General features: G+C 38.8%; 1 protein-coding gene across 1 annotated transcript in view; it reads right to left on the reverse strand.

The window, feature by feature from the left end:
- Window positions 1-15,167, reverse strand: part of AP3B1 (adaptor related protein complex 3 subunit beta 1) — a 452,161-nt gene extending 436,994 nt beyond the window's left edge. Inside the window, exon 1 of the mRNA XM_007943446.1 lies at window positions 15,040-15,167. Coding sequence (XP_007941637.1) covers window positions 15,040-15,167 — 128 coding nt within the window. The remainder of the gene's footprint in view (window positions 1-15,039) is intronic.
- Window positions 15,168-15,660: the final 493 nt, after the last annotated feature.

Consider the following 15,660-nt stretch of genomic DNA (forward strand, 5'->3'; position numbering starts at 1 on the left):
GAAAAGAGGACCAGCATAAATATTCAGCAAATACTAATTCAATAGCATTGAAGGAAGTGATAACATGATTCACAAACAAAACAAGCTCAGCATAGAAAATTATATGGAACAAAGAAATCGACACCACGAAAAAGCACATAGCAAAAATGATAGCAACAAATTCACATTTGCCAGTAATTATGTATCTAGCAAGGGACTTCTCTCTTAAGGTTTATAGCGGAAGAGTGGATGACCAAACTATGGTACATACACATAATGGAATGCTATGCACCACTAAAGTAGAATGCAGAGTCTGCAAAACACCGCATAATATGGATAAACTTAGAGGACATTATGCTGAGTGATATGTCAATCACAGAAGGACAAATATAGTATTAGTTCATTGTTGTAGAGGGTCAAGGAAAGGTTTACATAGGGGGAAAATTTTCTTTGTTGGTTGCCAGGGGTTGGAGGGGAGGGGAGGGAACACGGCAAAAAAAAAAAGAGAATCCATGTCACTTTAGTTTTGTGTATTTCACTGTACATAAATTATATTCTGATGAAATGCATTAAAAAAATGAGTATAAATAAATAAATAAAACAAAAATCTTTGGGAAAATAAAGAAACTCAATTGATAGTAATGGAGTTATCATAATAATTATTATGCTTACTAAGTAACAGGCACTGTTAACTGTGTATATATAATAATTCTCTTAATCCTCATAATATTTATCATACTCATTTGCATTTGACAGACAAGGAGACTAAAGGCATAGAGCGATAAAGTAACCTGCCCAAATACCACTTAGTAACTGTGATAAGTTTTCACACCCACGTAGAGTAGCTCCAGAGTCAGTGTCCTTCACCATTATACATGCTGCCAAAGATCTATGGAGAAGTAGTCTTTCTTACTTCTTAAGCATTCCTCACTGTAATACAAACATTCTCAACTCTCCCAAGTCTATCTGCAGACTGTCAGCTATTCTGATGACATGGATAGCTTGAATATTTCCAAGTGGTGTTAGGACCTGTGAATTAACCTAAAAAGCAGCCCTGCTCACCAAGGGCTGCATGGATGACTGCACTGGTGGCTGATGACTAAAAGGGGAAACAGCAAAGGAAGAGACAAACTGAACTGTGGACTTCTGGCTGTCCTGAGGGCACAGCCATTTTCACTGTTTACAGGCAGTGTCCATTTTGGATGTTTAAAGCGAAAGCATTCTCGTTCAGATTCCAGGGACCTAAGAATAGGCTCTGCCTGCCAAGGACAGCATGGATATACAGGAGGCTGATGAATGGAAAAGAGACAGGTGGTGAGTACATAAGGGCTGCCAACTAGCAAACAGACGAACACAGTACCCTGCTAACATCCAAAGTAAACGAAAATCTTGAGTTAATCACTCCAACATACAATCATCAATTAAATATAAACACAAAAATGTCACAATGTCTCAGAGACAACAGACCATCACAGTCTATACAAAGAAGCAAGATAAAGCAGCAGAAACAAGGTACCAGACACAGACCCACAACATATTCCTGAGAAAGCAGCAGCACAGGAACTCCCTGAAAGGAATTCCAAAAAATAATATTTAAATACCTTCAATGGACCAAGAGACAGATAAAGGAAAAGACTGACAAAATAGAGGAAAACACAGAAAAATCCCTAGAACAATTTCAAAAGACAATACAATAACAAAATGAAAAATGATACAAAATCCACAGATAGAAATCCAGAAGATTAATACTAAACTTTCAGATACAGATAACAAATTGAATGGGTAAAGGGGGAGACTTGAATCAATGGAAGACAAAATTAGTGAGACTGAAGACAAATACCTCAATGTGTCTCTGGAAATGGATCATTCAGAAAAAAAATCAAAACAAAATGCAGAAAGCCTAAGGTTCATGAGGATACCATCAAAAGGAATAACCTATGTGTCATCGGAACCCCAAAACAGGAAAAGACAAACAACACCACAGAGAAAATCTGTTGGATAAAGATCTGTTGGAAGAGAACTTCCCTAACATGATGAAAGACAAGAGGTCCAATAAACCCCTAACAGGATAGACCCCAAAAGAAAATCACCAAGACATATATCATCAAACTCATCAAAACCAAAGACAAAGAAAGAATTCTGAAAGCAGCACAGGAAAAACTAAAAGTTACGTACAAAGGGCAACCAATAAGACTAAGCTTTCACTTCTCGGCAGAAACCATGCAGGCAAGATGGCAATGGGATAGTATATATAAAACCCTGAAACAAAAATATTTCCAACCAAGAATTATATACCAAGCAAAATTGTCTGTCAAATATGAAGGTGAAATTAGGAGATTTCCAGATAAGCAGAAATTAAGGGAATTTGTTAAAACCAAACTAACCTTACAAGAGATGCTAAAGGAAGTCCTTTGGGAAAAGAACCAATAATAGCAAACAACAACCGATCATTAAGACACATGATAACATAACTCAGAAACTAACCCAGTTATGTAAGTATCCAAAGTAAAAAAGCTTACAAGATTATAAACAGGGAACCAGAGACATCAACTGGCAAATGAGGACAACTAAAAAACCAAAGTGAGGATTGTTGTTATTGTTATGTGCCACCGAGTCAGACCCAACTAAGAGCAACCCCTCCTTGGATTTCCGAGGCAGTATCACTATGGAAGTAGATAGCCCAACCTTCATTCCAAGAAGTGGCTGGTGGGTTTGAACCACCAGCCTTCTGATTAGCAATCAAGTGCCTTAGGCACTGCGCTAACAAAAATCCTCACAACTGGACCAATAAGCAGCATCACAATAGATGGAGAAAAGATTGAAGTTGTCAAAGACTTCATATTACTTGGCTCTACTATCAACACCAATGGAAGCAGCAGCCAAGACATCAAAATACATATTGCATTGGGCAAATCTGTTGGAAAAGACCTCTTTCAAGTGCTGAAGAGCAAAAATATCTCCTTGAAGACTAAGATGCGCTTAACCCAAGCCATGGTATTTTCAAACACCTCATAGGCATGTGAGAACTGGACAATGAATAAGGAAGACCAAAGAAGAGTTGATGCTTTTGAGTTGTGGCATTGGCGAGGAATACTGAAAGTAGCATGGACTGTCAGAAGAACTAACAAATCTGTGCTGGAAGAAATGCACCTGGAATGCTTCTTGGAAGCAAGAACGGCCATAATTGGCCTCATCTACTTTGGTCATGTTGTCAGAAGGGACTATTCCCTGGAAAAGGATATCATGCTTGGTAAAGTGGAGGGTCAGCGAACAAGTGGAAGACCCTCAATGAGATGGCTTGACATGCTGGCTGCCACAATGGGCTCAGGTATAGCAAGGATTGTGAGGCTGGCACAGGACCGGGCAATGTTTCATTCTGTTGTACATAGGGCTGCTATGAGTTGAAGCTGACTCGACAGCACCTAACAACAACAGCTATGCTAAGTATATGAAATATGGCTAATATGACTGAGAAACTGAATTTTTTAAGTTTAATTTAATTTAAATAATGACATCTGACTATTATACTGGGCCAAAGCCCTAAACTTATGCATATGCTATTCCCTCTGCCTACAACCCTTGGTACCCTTTCCCACATCACCTCCCCTTAAATGGATAACTCTTACATATCCTTTAGATTATAAGCTTACTCCTTTCTTTACCTTTTACTTCAGCTAAGATCCCTTCCCCAACCATCATTTACTTCCTTATTTCATGCTTATTTTTACTTTCTACTTACTTATCTATATACCCCAATAGACTTCAGCTTCATAAATGCTTCAATGTGTTTTCCGTTTTATCTCAATGTCTAGTATGTATTTGTTGAAGGATAAACAAAAATATTAATCAGCTAATTGATAGAAAATGGTTTTAGGAAAAAGATGAAAACTATACAACTGTCTTATCCCGTAACTCTCTCCTTCAAATTCCCTTTGAAAATATTTCAAGGTGCAATTTTTTCTCATTTTACATGAGTCTTTGTGAGCAGTTGAAAGATGCTTTGGATTATTCAGAACCTGTTCTTTAGATACAATCTAAACTTCCAATGGAGCCTCTGGGTGGTGCAAATGGTTAACATGCTCAGCTGCTGATGAAAGAATGCAAGTTCAAGTTGACTCAACAGTGCCTTGAATGAAAGCCTTGATGATCTACTTTCGAAAAATCAGCCACTGAAAACCCTATGAAGCACAAGTCTACTCCGACACACAGGGAGTGATCATGAGTCAAAGTCAATTCAACATTAACTGGTTGGTTTGTTGTTTTCAATTTCCAATAGTACATATATTCAATAGGAGCTCTGGTGGTGTAGTACCTAAGGCATTTGACTGCTAACTAGAAGGCTGGTGGTTCAAACCCACCAGCCACTCCTCAGAAGGAAGATTGGGCAATCTACTTCCGTAGAGATACCACCTCGGAAACCCAAGAAAGGGTTGTTATGAACTTTAGGGTATCTTTCAATTCAACCAATTTTAATTCAATGTCATCTATGTCTAGAGAATGTGGTAGGCATTAAAGATATAAAGGTAAAGCCTTTAAAAATTTTGTTTACAACACCAATAACATGCAAAATGTTCATGTTCTAATGTTAACTTGAAAAAGGGGTGCACAGAGTCATATGAAGAGTATGTACAAAAATATTTCAACCATAATTATTTTTGCATGATGGAAACATTGGTGTGTTATTTTCTATTTTTCTAGTTTCCAAATATCCTATATAAAAGAATGTGCACACTTTAATTTTTTCAAAGTAAAATTTACACAAACAAAAAAATTAAAAATGGAACTCTTCATTTCCTGAGAACAAACATGAAAACAATTATAAACTGGTATGTGCGTAAATTCTTGGGTCAGTGCTATAATCCAACATCATTCATTGGTATTTATTCTTTTGTAAGGTTATTCCCTTTATTTATGCAGTCAATAAGGTCCATTCTGTTACTACTTAACTTCTTTTGTTGGAGCTAGCTATATAATCTTATTTGTATATCATAGCTCTTTAACTTTTCTAATAGTTTACTGCTTCTCCCAAGATAGTAGCTTAATTACAATTTGTCCCAAAAGGATTGTTGTTGTTGTTGTTGTTATGTGCCGTCGAGTCGGCCCCGACTCATAGCAACCCCTCCTTGGGTTTCCGAGGCAGTATCACTACGGAAGTAGGATTGCCCAACCTTCCTTCCGAGGAGTGGCTGGTGGGTTTGAACCGCCAGCCGTCTGGTTAGCAGGCAAGTGTCTTAGCCACTATGCTACCAGAGCGCCCCCCAAAAGGATTACTATTTTAAAATATGAACAAGCTACATACATTAGTAAATAAAAAGAGCAAATTATAAAAGTTATATTATACTACAAGGGCACATAGGTTTTGCTTTAAAAATACAGTGTATGCATGCAAAAGAAATACTGGAAGATATACATTGTATTAATTAACTGATTCTTTCTGGGTGTTGAAATTAGGGATTTTTCCTATTAGGCTAATTTGTATTTGCTAAATTTTCTAGAATGAAAAAGGGTATCAATGCAGTGATCCTCTGTCACATTATCAATTTTCCCTCTTCTACTTGATCAATTGGTTCCATCAGCAAAGTACAGTGTCTCTCATCTTAAAAAAAAAAAAAAAAACTCTTGACCTACTATGCCCCTCCAGTTATCGCTTTATTTCTCTGCTTCCCTATAAACTAATACATATTAATTCAATTCCTCTTCCTTCTCTCTTGGATCCACTTCAAGCAAGATTTTAGTCCCACCATTCCACTTAAACTGTTTGTCAAGATCACCAAAAGTCCCCATACTGACAAATTCAAAAGTCACTTCTCAGTAATCATCTTACTTGCCCCAGGGCTTCATGTTCTGCCCGCTTTTCTTTCTACATTCACTCCTTGGTGTCTCATTCAATCTTATTGTGTTTACTATCAATTATATGTTGATAATTCCCAAATTTATACCTTTAGTCTAACTCTTCCCTAAGCACCAGACTCATATATCCAACTGCCTATTCAGTATCTCATAGGCATCTCAAACATTATACACCCAAGTTTATCTCCTTCACCCTTTATAAAAAAAACAAACAAACTTCTCACAATATTCACCTGTCTCCTTCATTTTCTCTTTGTTGTTAGGTACCTTTGAGTGAGCTCCGACTCATAGTAACCCTAAGTATAAAAGAAAACACTGCCCAGTCCTGCGCAATCCTCACAATCCTTGTTATGCTTGAGCCCATCGCTGCAGGCACTGTGTCGATCCATCTCAATGACGGTCTTCCCCTTTTTCACTGACCCTCTACTTTACCAAGTATGACATCCTTCTTCAGGGAATGGTCCCTTCTGACAAGACCAAAGTAGGTGAGATGAACTCTGACATTCTTGCTTCCAAGGAGCATTCTGGCTGCAATCCTTCCAGGGCAGATTTGTTAGTTCTTCTGGCAGTCCATGGTATTTTCAGTATTCTTTGCCAACACCATTATTCAAAGGTATGAACTCTTCCTCAGTCTTCTTTACTCATTGTCCAGTTTTCACAAGTGTGTGAGTTGAATGAAAATACCATGGCTTGGGTTAGGCACACCTTAGTCTTCAAAGTGACATCTTGGCTTATTAACACTTTAAAGAGGTCATTTGCAGATTTGCCCAGTGCAATACGACACCTGATTTCTTAACTACTACGTCCATGGGTGTTCACTCTGGATCCAAGTAAATTAAATCAGTGACAACTTCAATCTTTTCTCCATTTATCATGATGTTGTTTATTGGTCTACTTGTGAGGATTTTTATTTTCTTTATGTTGAGGTATAATCCATACTGAAGATCAGTCTTTGACCTTCATCAGTAAGTGCTTCTAGTCATCTTCACTTCCAGCAAGCAAGGCTGTGTCGTCTGCATATCACAGGTTGTTAATGAGTCTTCCTCCAATCCTGATGCCACGTTCTTTTTCATATAATCCAGCTTCTCAGATTATTTGCTCAGCATATGGAATAAGTGTAAGGATACCACCCTGACACATACCCTTCCTGATTTTAAACCATGCAGTATCCCCTTGTTCTGTTCGAACACTAGCCTCCTGGTCTATGCATAGGTTCCTGATGAGCACAACTAAGTGTTGTGGAATTCCCATTCTTCACAATGTTATCCATAATTTCTAATGATCAACATAGTCAAATGCCTTTGCATAGTTAATGAAGCAGGTAAATATCTTTCTAGTATTCTTTGCATTCAGCCAAGATCCATCTGACATCAGCAATGATATTCCTCATTCCACATCCTCTTCTGAATCCAGTCTGCATTTCTGGAAGTTCCCTGTCAATACACTGCTGCAACTGTTTTTGAAATATCTTCAGCAAAACTTCACTTGTCTGTTTATATTAATGATATTGTTCAATAATTTCCACATTCTGTTGGATCACCTTTCTTTGGAATGGGCACTAATATTGATCTCTTCCAGTCAGCTGTCCAGGTAGCTGTCTTCCAAATTTCTTGGCATAAACAAGTAAGCACCTCCAGTACTGCATCTGTTTGTTAAAATATCTCAGTGGGTACTCCATCAATTCCTAGAGCCTTCATTTTAGTTGCTGGCAATTCCAAACTTCACAATGTTTATGTAAAAAGTCTTGCGCCTGTCTTTGATCTTTTTCTCTCACATACCACATCCAAACAATCCAGCAAATCTCATTAGCTCTACTTTCAAAATATATCCATAATTTAGCTATTTCTCTCCACCACCACCACCACCACCACCACCACCACCACCACCACCACCACCACTGTGATTCAGGTCTCCATACTTTTTGTCTAGATAACTACAATAATTTCCTTACTAGCCTTCCTGCCAGAGATCTGCAGTCTCATGCACACTACATTCCAGTGTGGCATGCCTGTTGTTGCTTCTGTTAGCTACCATCTGAGTCACCCCCAGATTAAGGCAACCCATGAGTAGAATGAATATTGCCAAGCCCTATACACCCATGATCAGTTGCCCACCAGACCTTTGTGATCCATAGGTGTCATTGCTGATTTTCAGAAGTAGATCACCAAGCCTTTCTTCCTAGGTTCATCTTAGTCTGGAAGCTCTGCTAAAACTTTTTTAGCATCATTGCACACATGCCTGCACTGCCAGGTGTGGTGGTTGTGCATGATGTGCACTGGCCAGGAATCAAACCCAGGTCTCCCACATGGAAAGCAAGAGTTCTACCACTGAAGCACCAATGCCTCCTTTCAGCATATATAAAAAAAAAAAAAAAAACACCACTGTCAAGTCAATTCCAACTCAAAGCAACTCTACAAGATAGCGCAGAACTGCCCCACAGGGCTTCCAAGCCTGTAAATCTTTACAGAAGCAAACTGCCACATCTGGGTATAGTAATACTTTTAAAGGTCCTGGTATCCTACTCTTCTGCTCAAAATCCTCCAAGGGCTTCCCTTTTCACTCATAGAGAAATCAGTCTTTTCAATGATTTACAAGACTCTACACAATCTGGCCCCCCACCTTGTACCCAATCCCTTACCTCTCTGGCCTCATCTCCTACTAACTTCCCCCCTTTTCTTTCATTCATTCTCTTTCAATCACATTGGCCTCCTGATTGACATTCCCACATATCAGAAATTCTCCTACCTAACTACTTGCTACTTCCTTTGATTGAATACTCTTCCCCCAGATAGCTGCACTCTCTCATTCCTTCAGGTCCAGGCACCATTAACAACTTCTCAAGGATCTTTTCTGACCCTGCTATTTTCAAATGTCAACCCCATTCCTAACATCCTTTTCCTTTCTCTACCTTATTTTTCTCCACAGCACTCCATGTCATCAAATGACCATATTGATTTGTTTATTACCTTTCTTTCCCTTCTTAGAATAAACTCAATGAGAGCAGGGATTTTGTCCACTGTTTAATCCCCAACATCAAGAACAGTGCTTACCATACATAAACACTCACATTTGTTAAATCAATAAATTACTTCTATATTTTTTTACTGAAAAAAAAAAAACCAAAAACAGTAGAAACAAACAGGCCCCAAGTACCCCACAGACACGCCCTTCATAAAGGTAGGAAATAAATTTGGCACATGATGTTGTTGTTGTTGTTATGTGCTGTCCAGTCGGACCCGACTCATAGCTACCCCTCCTTGGGTTTCCGAGGCAATATCACTATGGAAGTAGATTGCCCAACCTTCCTTCCAAGGCACATGATAGGCACTTAATATTTATTGACTGAAATCTAAATGTCCATTCTGCTCAAAATCCTCCAATGGCTTCCCTTCTCCCTCACAAAACATGCAAAGTCTTTACAGTGATTTACAAGGCCCTACACAATCTATCCCCACCTTCTACTCCACCTCTCTGACCTCATACTCTACTTCCTGTCATCCTTCCTGACCACATTCTTAACCTAGGATTTAAGAAACTTTGACAAAACCCATTCCTTGACTAAAAACCTGGGTGATGCATAGCTCTGCCAAGCCATGATTTTGGAACGTGCCTTATTCTTCAGTCTCTCCCTTGTCCAGCTGCCATGCCAACTCATTCAGCTGAAGAATTAAAGACACTGACCTTCTAATTAGGTTGGTTCCTATCAGCAATACAAATAATCAGCCCAACAATAAGCAAATACTAACTATAAATTGTTGACTTTTATAGAGCTATGAGCTTCTTCCAGCTGATATGCTAAATAAGTCTTCCCTAAATATATAAACTAGTATTATTCATAATAATATGAAATACAGGAAAATCATTTCCTTCTTGATTATTCTACTTTAGGCTCTTCACTTTAAATTTTAAATTCAGATTGCAAGCAATTTGTTTTTGTCAGCAGTTCATTTATATACACAAGTGCAACACTGTCAAATTATTTCACTATATTTCTCATTCTGTGAACATTTACAACTTTTCATGCAGTAAAAAAAAAAAAAAAAAAAACATTTCAACCATCCGTCTGCTTTTTTTGCTTGTTTTAATCACTGAGCTCTAGTAATGTTGCTCTAAATTCTAAATGTTTTTAACAGCATAATATCTCACATCTTGGGGTTTAATGGTAAGGCCTAAAATTTAAATACTCCAGATTTTCTCATCAGATTTCACCAGATCTCATACTTTAAAATAACACAGCCTATATTAAGGGATGAATATTTTCTTGGTTGAAAACTTGTTAAGACAAAATGTAAACGTCAGAAGTGATTCTCCTCCAAGAGAAAATGCAAGCTACACAAAAAGAGGAATGTTTTTATAATCTGTTGGAAAGCAGAACTCAGCAGTATTTCATCAGATTTTTACTCAATGTAGTAAAATTTTATTTGATTTGAAGTATATTTCAAGAAATACACATTTTAAATGGAAATATACTGAACCACTGAAGTGACAATTCTTGATTTGAGTAGCTGGCCCTTTTAAAACTAACAGTCTTTGGAGACAAAAACAACTAGTTTGTACAACTACTATATGATCCAGCACTCCAACTTCTAGCTGTATATCCTAGAAAAATAAAAGCAATGACATGAATAGACATATGCATATCCATGTTCATTGTAGCATTATTCAGAATAGCAAAAAGATAGAAATAATCTTAATGTCCATCAACAGATCAATGGATGAGCAAAATATGGTACATACACATACAATGGATACTATGCAATGATAAAGAATATTGATGAGCCCACAAAACATCATATAACATGGATGAATCTGGAAGACATTATGCTAAATGAAATAGGCCAATAACAAAATTACTTCACATAAATATTTAAAAATGAGAGCAAAGGCACAGAGGACATCTAGGTCAATCGATATAACACAGTTTATAAAGATAATGTTCTACACCCTAGTTGGTGAGTAACATCCAGTGTCTTTAAAGCTTCCAAGTGGCCATCAAAGATACAACTGTTGGTTCTCTTTCCACCTGGAGCAAAGAAGAGTGAAGGAAACCAAAGACTCAAGGAAGCAATTTGTCCACAGATTAATGGCCAACACGAACCACAGCCTCCTCCAGCCTGAGATCAGAAAACCATATGGTGCCCAGCGACCATTACTGACCACTCTGACCAGGGACATAATAGACAGTGTCAGTTAGAAAGGAAGAAAATTGTAGACAAAACTCAAATACATTTAAAAGAAAACCAGACTTACCTGACTGACGGATCCTACAGAAACTCCCAAGACTATCACCCTACCTCACTCTTTTAACCTGGAATTGAAGCCACTCCCAAAGGTAACCTTTCAGCAAAGTAAGATACCTTTCAACATAGCACCTATGAGGAATGTGCTCCTTAGAACAACTAACTGTACAAGACCAAATGGGCAGCATTTGCCCAAAAACAAAGATGAGAAGGCAAGGAAGTACAGGGAAACTGAAGGGGGAGAAACAAGGAAGGCAGGGAGGAAATGGGGAGAGCTAGGGAGGAAATGGGGAGAGCTAACACACTGTGTGGATAGCAATCAATGTCATGGAACAATTTATATGTAAATTGTTGAATGAGAAATTAATTTGCTATGTAAACTTTCACCTAAAATACAATAAAATATTCAGAAAAAGAAGGGAGCAGAACAGGATAAGCTTTAAGTTTTTTACATAAATTTTAACATCTGATTATCCTAATAACAATTCTGAGGGGTTTAAAAAAAAAAAAGTAGTATCATCATTTCATTTAAAAAAAAAAAAAAACAGAAGCACAAAAGATATTAAGTGACCAAATCAAGAAGAGAGGTCTTCTTGTTCCTGTGCAGCTCATTACACAGCATTGGTCATTACACAGTTCATTGGTCAAAATGTTTCTAATTCTTGGAAGCTTCAAGGTCATATACACTGTCTACAACTACTATTGTGTTTTAAACTTGTAACAAGTTATATTCATTCTCTGATGAAAGTACTGAGACTATGGTTTGCTTGCTTTAGACATGTCATCAGCAATCACTAGAAAAGAACATCATGGTAGGTAAAAGAGAAAAATTAAAAAAAAAAGGTTGCCATCCAGTTGATTCCAACTCATGGTGACCTCTTGTGACCCCATGTATGTGGAGTAAAACTGCACCAAATACAGTTTTTATGGCTATGACCTTTTGGAAACAGATCACCAGGCACCTCTCATTGGGTTCAAACAGCCAACCTTTCAGTTAGTAGGCAAATGTTTAACTATGTCACCCAGGGAATCCTGGTAAGTAGAGAGTGAGTGAAAATGAGGGAAACCCTCAATGAGACAGACTGATACAACAGCCACAGCAATGGAGCCAAACATAACAACAATGATCATGAAGATGAGACAGGACTGGGCAATATTTCTTTCTTTAATATACTAAGACTTGGAAAGTTGCTATGACTTAGAGCTGACTAGATGATAACTGATAACAACAACAAAAGTAAAAGCTCCATATACATCATCAAGCAGCAAATAACATATGCAAGTGCTTGAGAGACTGGGCTCTGAGATTAGAGTCCAAATTCTGGTGATGTCCTGTTCTAGCTTTGTGATCTTGGCAATGTTAACCACTTCTGCTCCAATTTCCTCACCTGGAAAATGAGAACAAAGAAGTATCTTTGTTGTATCTTTGTATCTTCCACATATCTTTGCTGTAGTGTTACTAGGAAGACTCAATAAATGTAAAGCCACATACACAAATACCTAGCATCTAGCAAGCACTCAACAATATTACCTAGTTTGTGTGTGTATGTGTGTGTGTGTGTGCACACCCACGCACACGATTTGAGTACAAATTTACAGAGCAGAATTTGTTTTACATGCAACAGTTTGTGTACATTTGGTTTCACTCTCCAATTACCATCCCCAACCATAACCCTCTCTCCTCCACTCCCTTCCCTGTGACCACTCCCCCATCTCTGTGCCCTTCTTAGTTACCCACTCCTCTCTGTCCAGCTATCCCTCCATATAAGTGCTGCCCCTCTGGTGCCCAAGGAGGATTGCTCCAAGGGGTATATCTCCGTAGAGTAGGTGGGTCCATCACCCTGGTTGCGTGTTAAATGTTAGCTAGTTTTATTTTAAATCTAACCTTCTAGGCCACCTCAACAGCACTAAAATGAAAACCAAACCTACTGCCCTCAAGTCAATGCCAACTCATAGTGACCCTACAGGATAGAACATAACTGTCCCATTGTACTTCCAAGGTTGTAAATCTTTATGGAAGCAGACTACCTCATCTTTCTCAGATGGAGCTACTAGTAGGTTTGAATCACCAATCTTTTCATTAGCAGCCTAATGCTTTAACCACCGCACTACACGTTATGTGCCGTCGAGTCGGACCCGACTCATAGTCACATGTCCTTGGGTTTCCAAAGCAGTATCACTACAGAAGTAGATTGCTCAACCTTCCTCCCAAGGAGTGGCTGGTGGGTTTGAACCGCCAGCCTTCTGGTTAGCAGTCAAGTGCCTTATGCACTACACTACCAGAGCTCCTACTAGAGCTACTCAATAGCAATAGCACTGTCACAGAATTTAAGCCATACTTTTTTTTCCAAAAATCAAGCCAAAATCTGACAAAACAGAAAACCAGAAGCTCTAAATGAAAAACATCTTAGAAATTTACAAAACACAAAAAGAAAGTAAATTAATTGTAAATTGGCAAATTACATGCAAAATAAATCAATGCAGATGTGCAGGTTAACTCAACAGCTGAAACATTTTGCTAACAGAAGCAAAAGCTGTAACAAGTTCCTTAATGGAACAAATGACAAGTTCCTTAATGGAACAAATCTAAATGGACAGACTAAAAAACAAAAATAAATAAGTTATTTTACTTGTAAATTTTTCTACCATAGGAATAAAGAAAACAAAGAAAAAGACTTTATTCCATATGCTGTATATAAAATTCCAGTCTGTTTAATTAAGTCAAAATTTAATCTCATTTTCAACTACTAACCACTCCTGGACTACTCAATCCTGTTAGTGAAGTTTAAATTAAATTTTAATTATACCTTTTTGACATGTGAAAAGCTACCATTTAAAACTACTTTATCTTAATTCATCATGACTCCAGAGGCAGCCTATTAGGTGACCATACAGTTTTGTATTGAGACTAAATATAATTAAAGTGTAAACAAAAGAAAATGACAATAAAATATAAACAAAATTGCCAGGATTCTCTATTTCCTTAAAAAAAACAAACCAAACTCACTGCCATCGAGTGGAATCCGACTCATAGTGACCCCTCCTTGGGTTTCCGAGGCATTATCACTACAGAAGTAGATTGTCCAACCTTCCTTCCGAGGAGTGGCTGGTGGGTTTGAACCTCCAGACTTCTGGTTAGCAGTCAAGTGCCTTAGGCACTACACCACGAGAGCTCCCATTTCCTTTAAGCCCTCCCAATAAAAATAATTTGGCAGTGTTTTATTTCCATTACTCGGTGGTACTAAAAATAATTTTTACTAACTTTTTATAAAACCAATTGTACGTTGTTTAATGTTCATTTTAAAACTCATTTTTATTTATAAAAGTTTAGGATTTGTTGATAGCAACACTTTTTAAATATGCTCATATTCTTAATATTTTGCTTAGAATCTTTTTTTTTTTTTTTTAATGTACTACAAAAGAATATTGTAGGAGAACACTAAACTGTATAAGCCAGTTTTCTTTCCTAAAGATCCTAAACTCACTCCTTCCCCGCTTCACTCAAGGATCACGAAGCAGGTTCCCCTAACCAATATTCACACTCACTTCCCCTCTCAACTCCGAAAAACCTCTTTCACTTTAATTACCGAATTTCTCAATGTTCAGCCTCGCAGACATCAAATTAATCAGTATTTTTCTTCAAAATTCAGATTCCTGTAAGCTAGCCCACACCAACTCAATCAGAGTCCCTGGGGGTGAGATCTAAGCTCCCCAAGTGGTACTTTATTCCTCTAAAGTTTGAAAATTACTAGAGGTTCCTACACACACACCCCAAACTCCCCAACAACTCCGACCACCTCCAAGAGATCCAACCCCATGTTCCCACCACCCCTCGGGTAACGTTACAGTCCCATTCCGGTGCGATCTCAGGGCGACCCCACCCCTATTCCGGGAGCTGGAGCCTGGAGATCGCTCCTCCGAAGTGCCCAGCCCCTCAGCCAGTCCCTGCACCCCAAACCTTTCTCCTCACTTCTTCAAGTCGCTGCTAAAGAGGCCAAAGGCGCCCGAGGGAGAAATGGTTGAGGTCGCCTCCTGACCCAGCTCCGTCGCCTCCCCTCCGCCGGACTGCTCATTGTAAGCGAAGCTGTTGCTGGACATTGCCGCGGTGCTGGCGGGTAGGCAGTTGGTCCTGCCGGGGGTTCTTTCTAAAGGTCTCCAATCTGGAGGATAGGGAACAAAACTAGTTCTAGTGCCGAGGGGCGCGCGCAGACGCTTCCGGACTCGTCACGGCTCCCTAAGCCGACCTGGCGGTCCACCCCCTGCGCATGCTCAGTGTGCACGCCGGCAGGAGCCCACGGCAGGCGCTCCAGGGCCTGCCTGGATTTACCTTTTCCGGGTTTTAGCAGTAGCTGGGAATCTAGAACCTTGGCTGCGAAGTTCCACGTGACTTTACTTGGGGCTCTTGAAGAGTTTTAGTGCATTAGATGCCCATTTTATCCATTTTGATTCCAAAAGGAGATGCCCCAGCCACCTCTTTGCTTGACTGCTGTTGTAAACCAGTAGCTTTCAGATTTCTCCTGAAATCTGATTTAAAACCGAATCAACTTTCCAAAAACCCTGCACCATGTCTCTTCAGCTTTGTGCCTGCGTC

The sequence above is a fragment of the Orycteropus afer genome, unplaced genomic scaffold, assembly GCF_000298275.1.
Source record: "Orycteropus afer afer isolate SDZICR_OR568_19922 unplaced genomic scaffold, OryAfe1.0 scaffold00107, whole genome shotgun sequence".
Lineage (NCBI taxonomy): Eukaryota > Metazoa > Chordata > Mammalia > Tubulidentata > Orycteropodidae > Orycteropus > Orycteropus afer.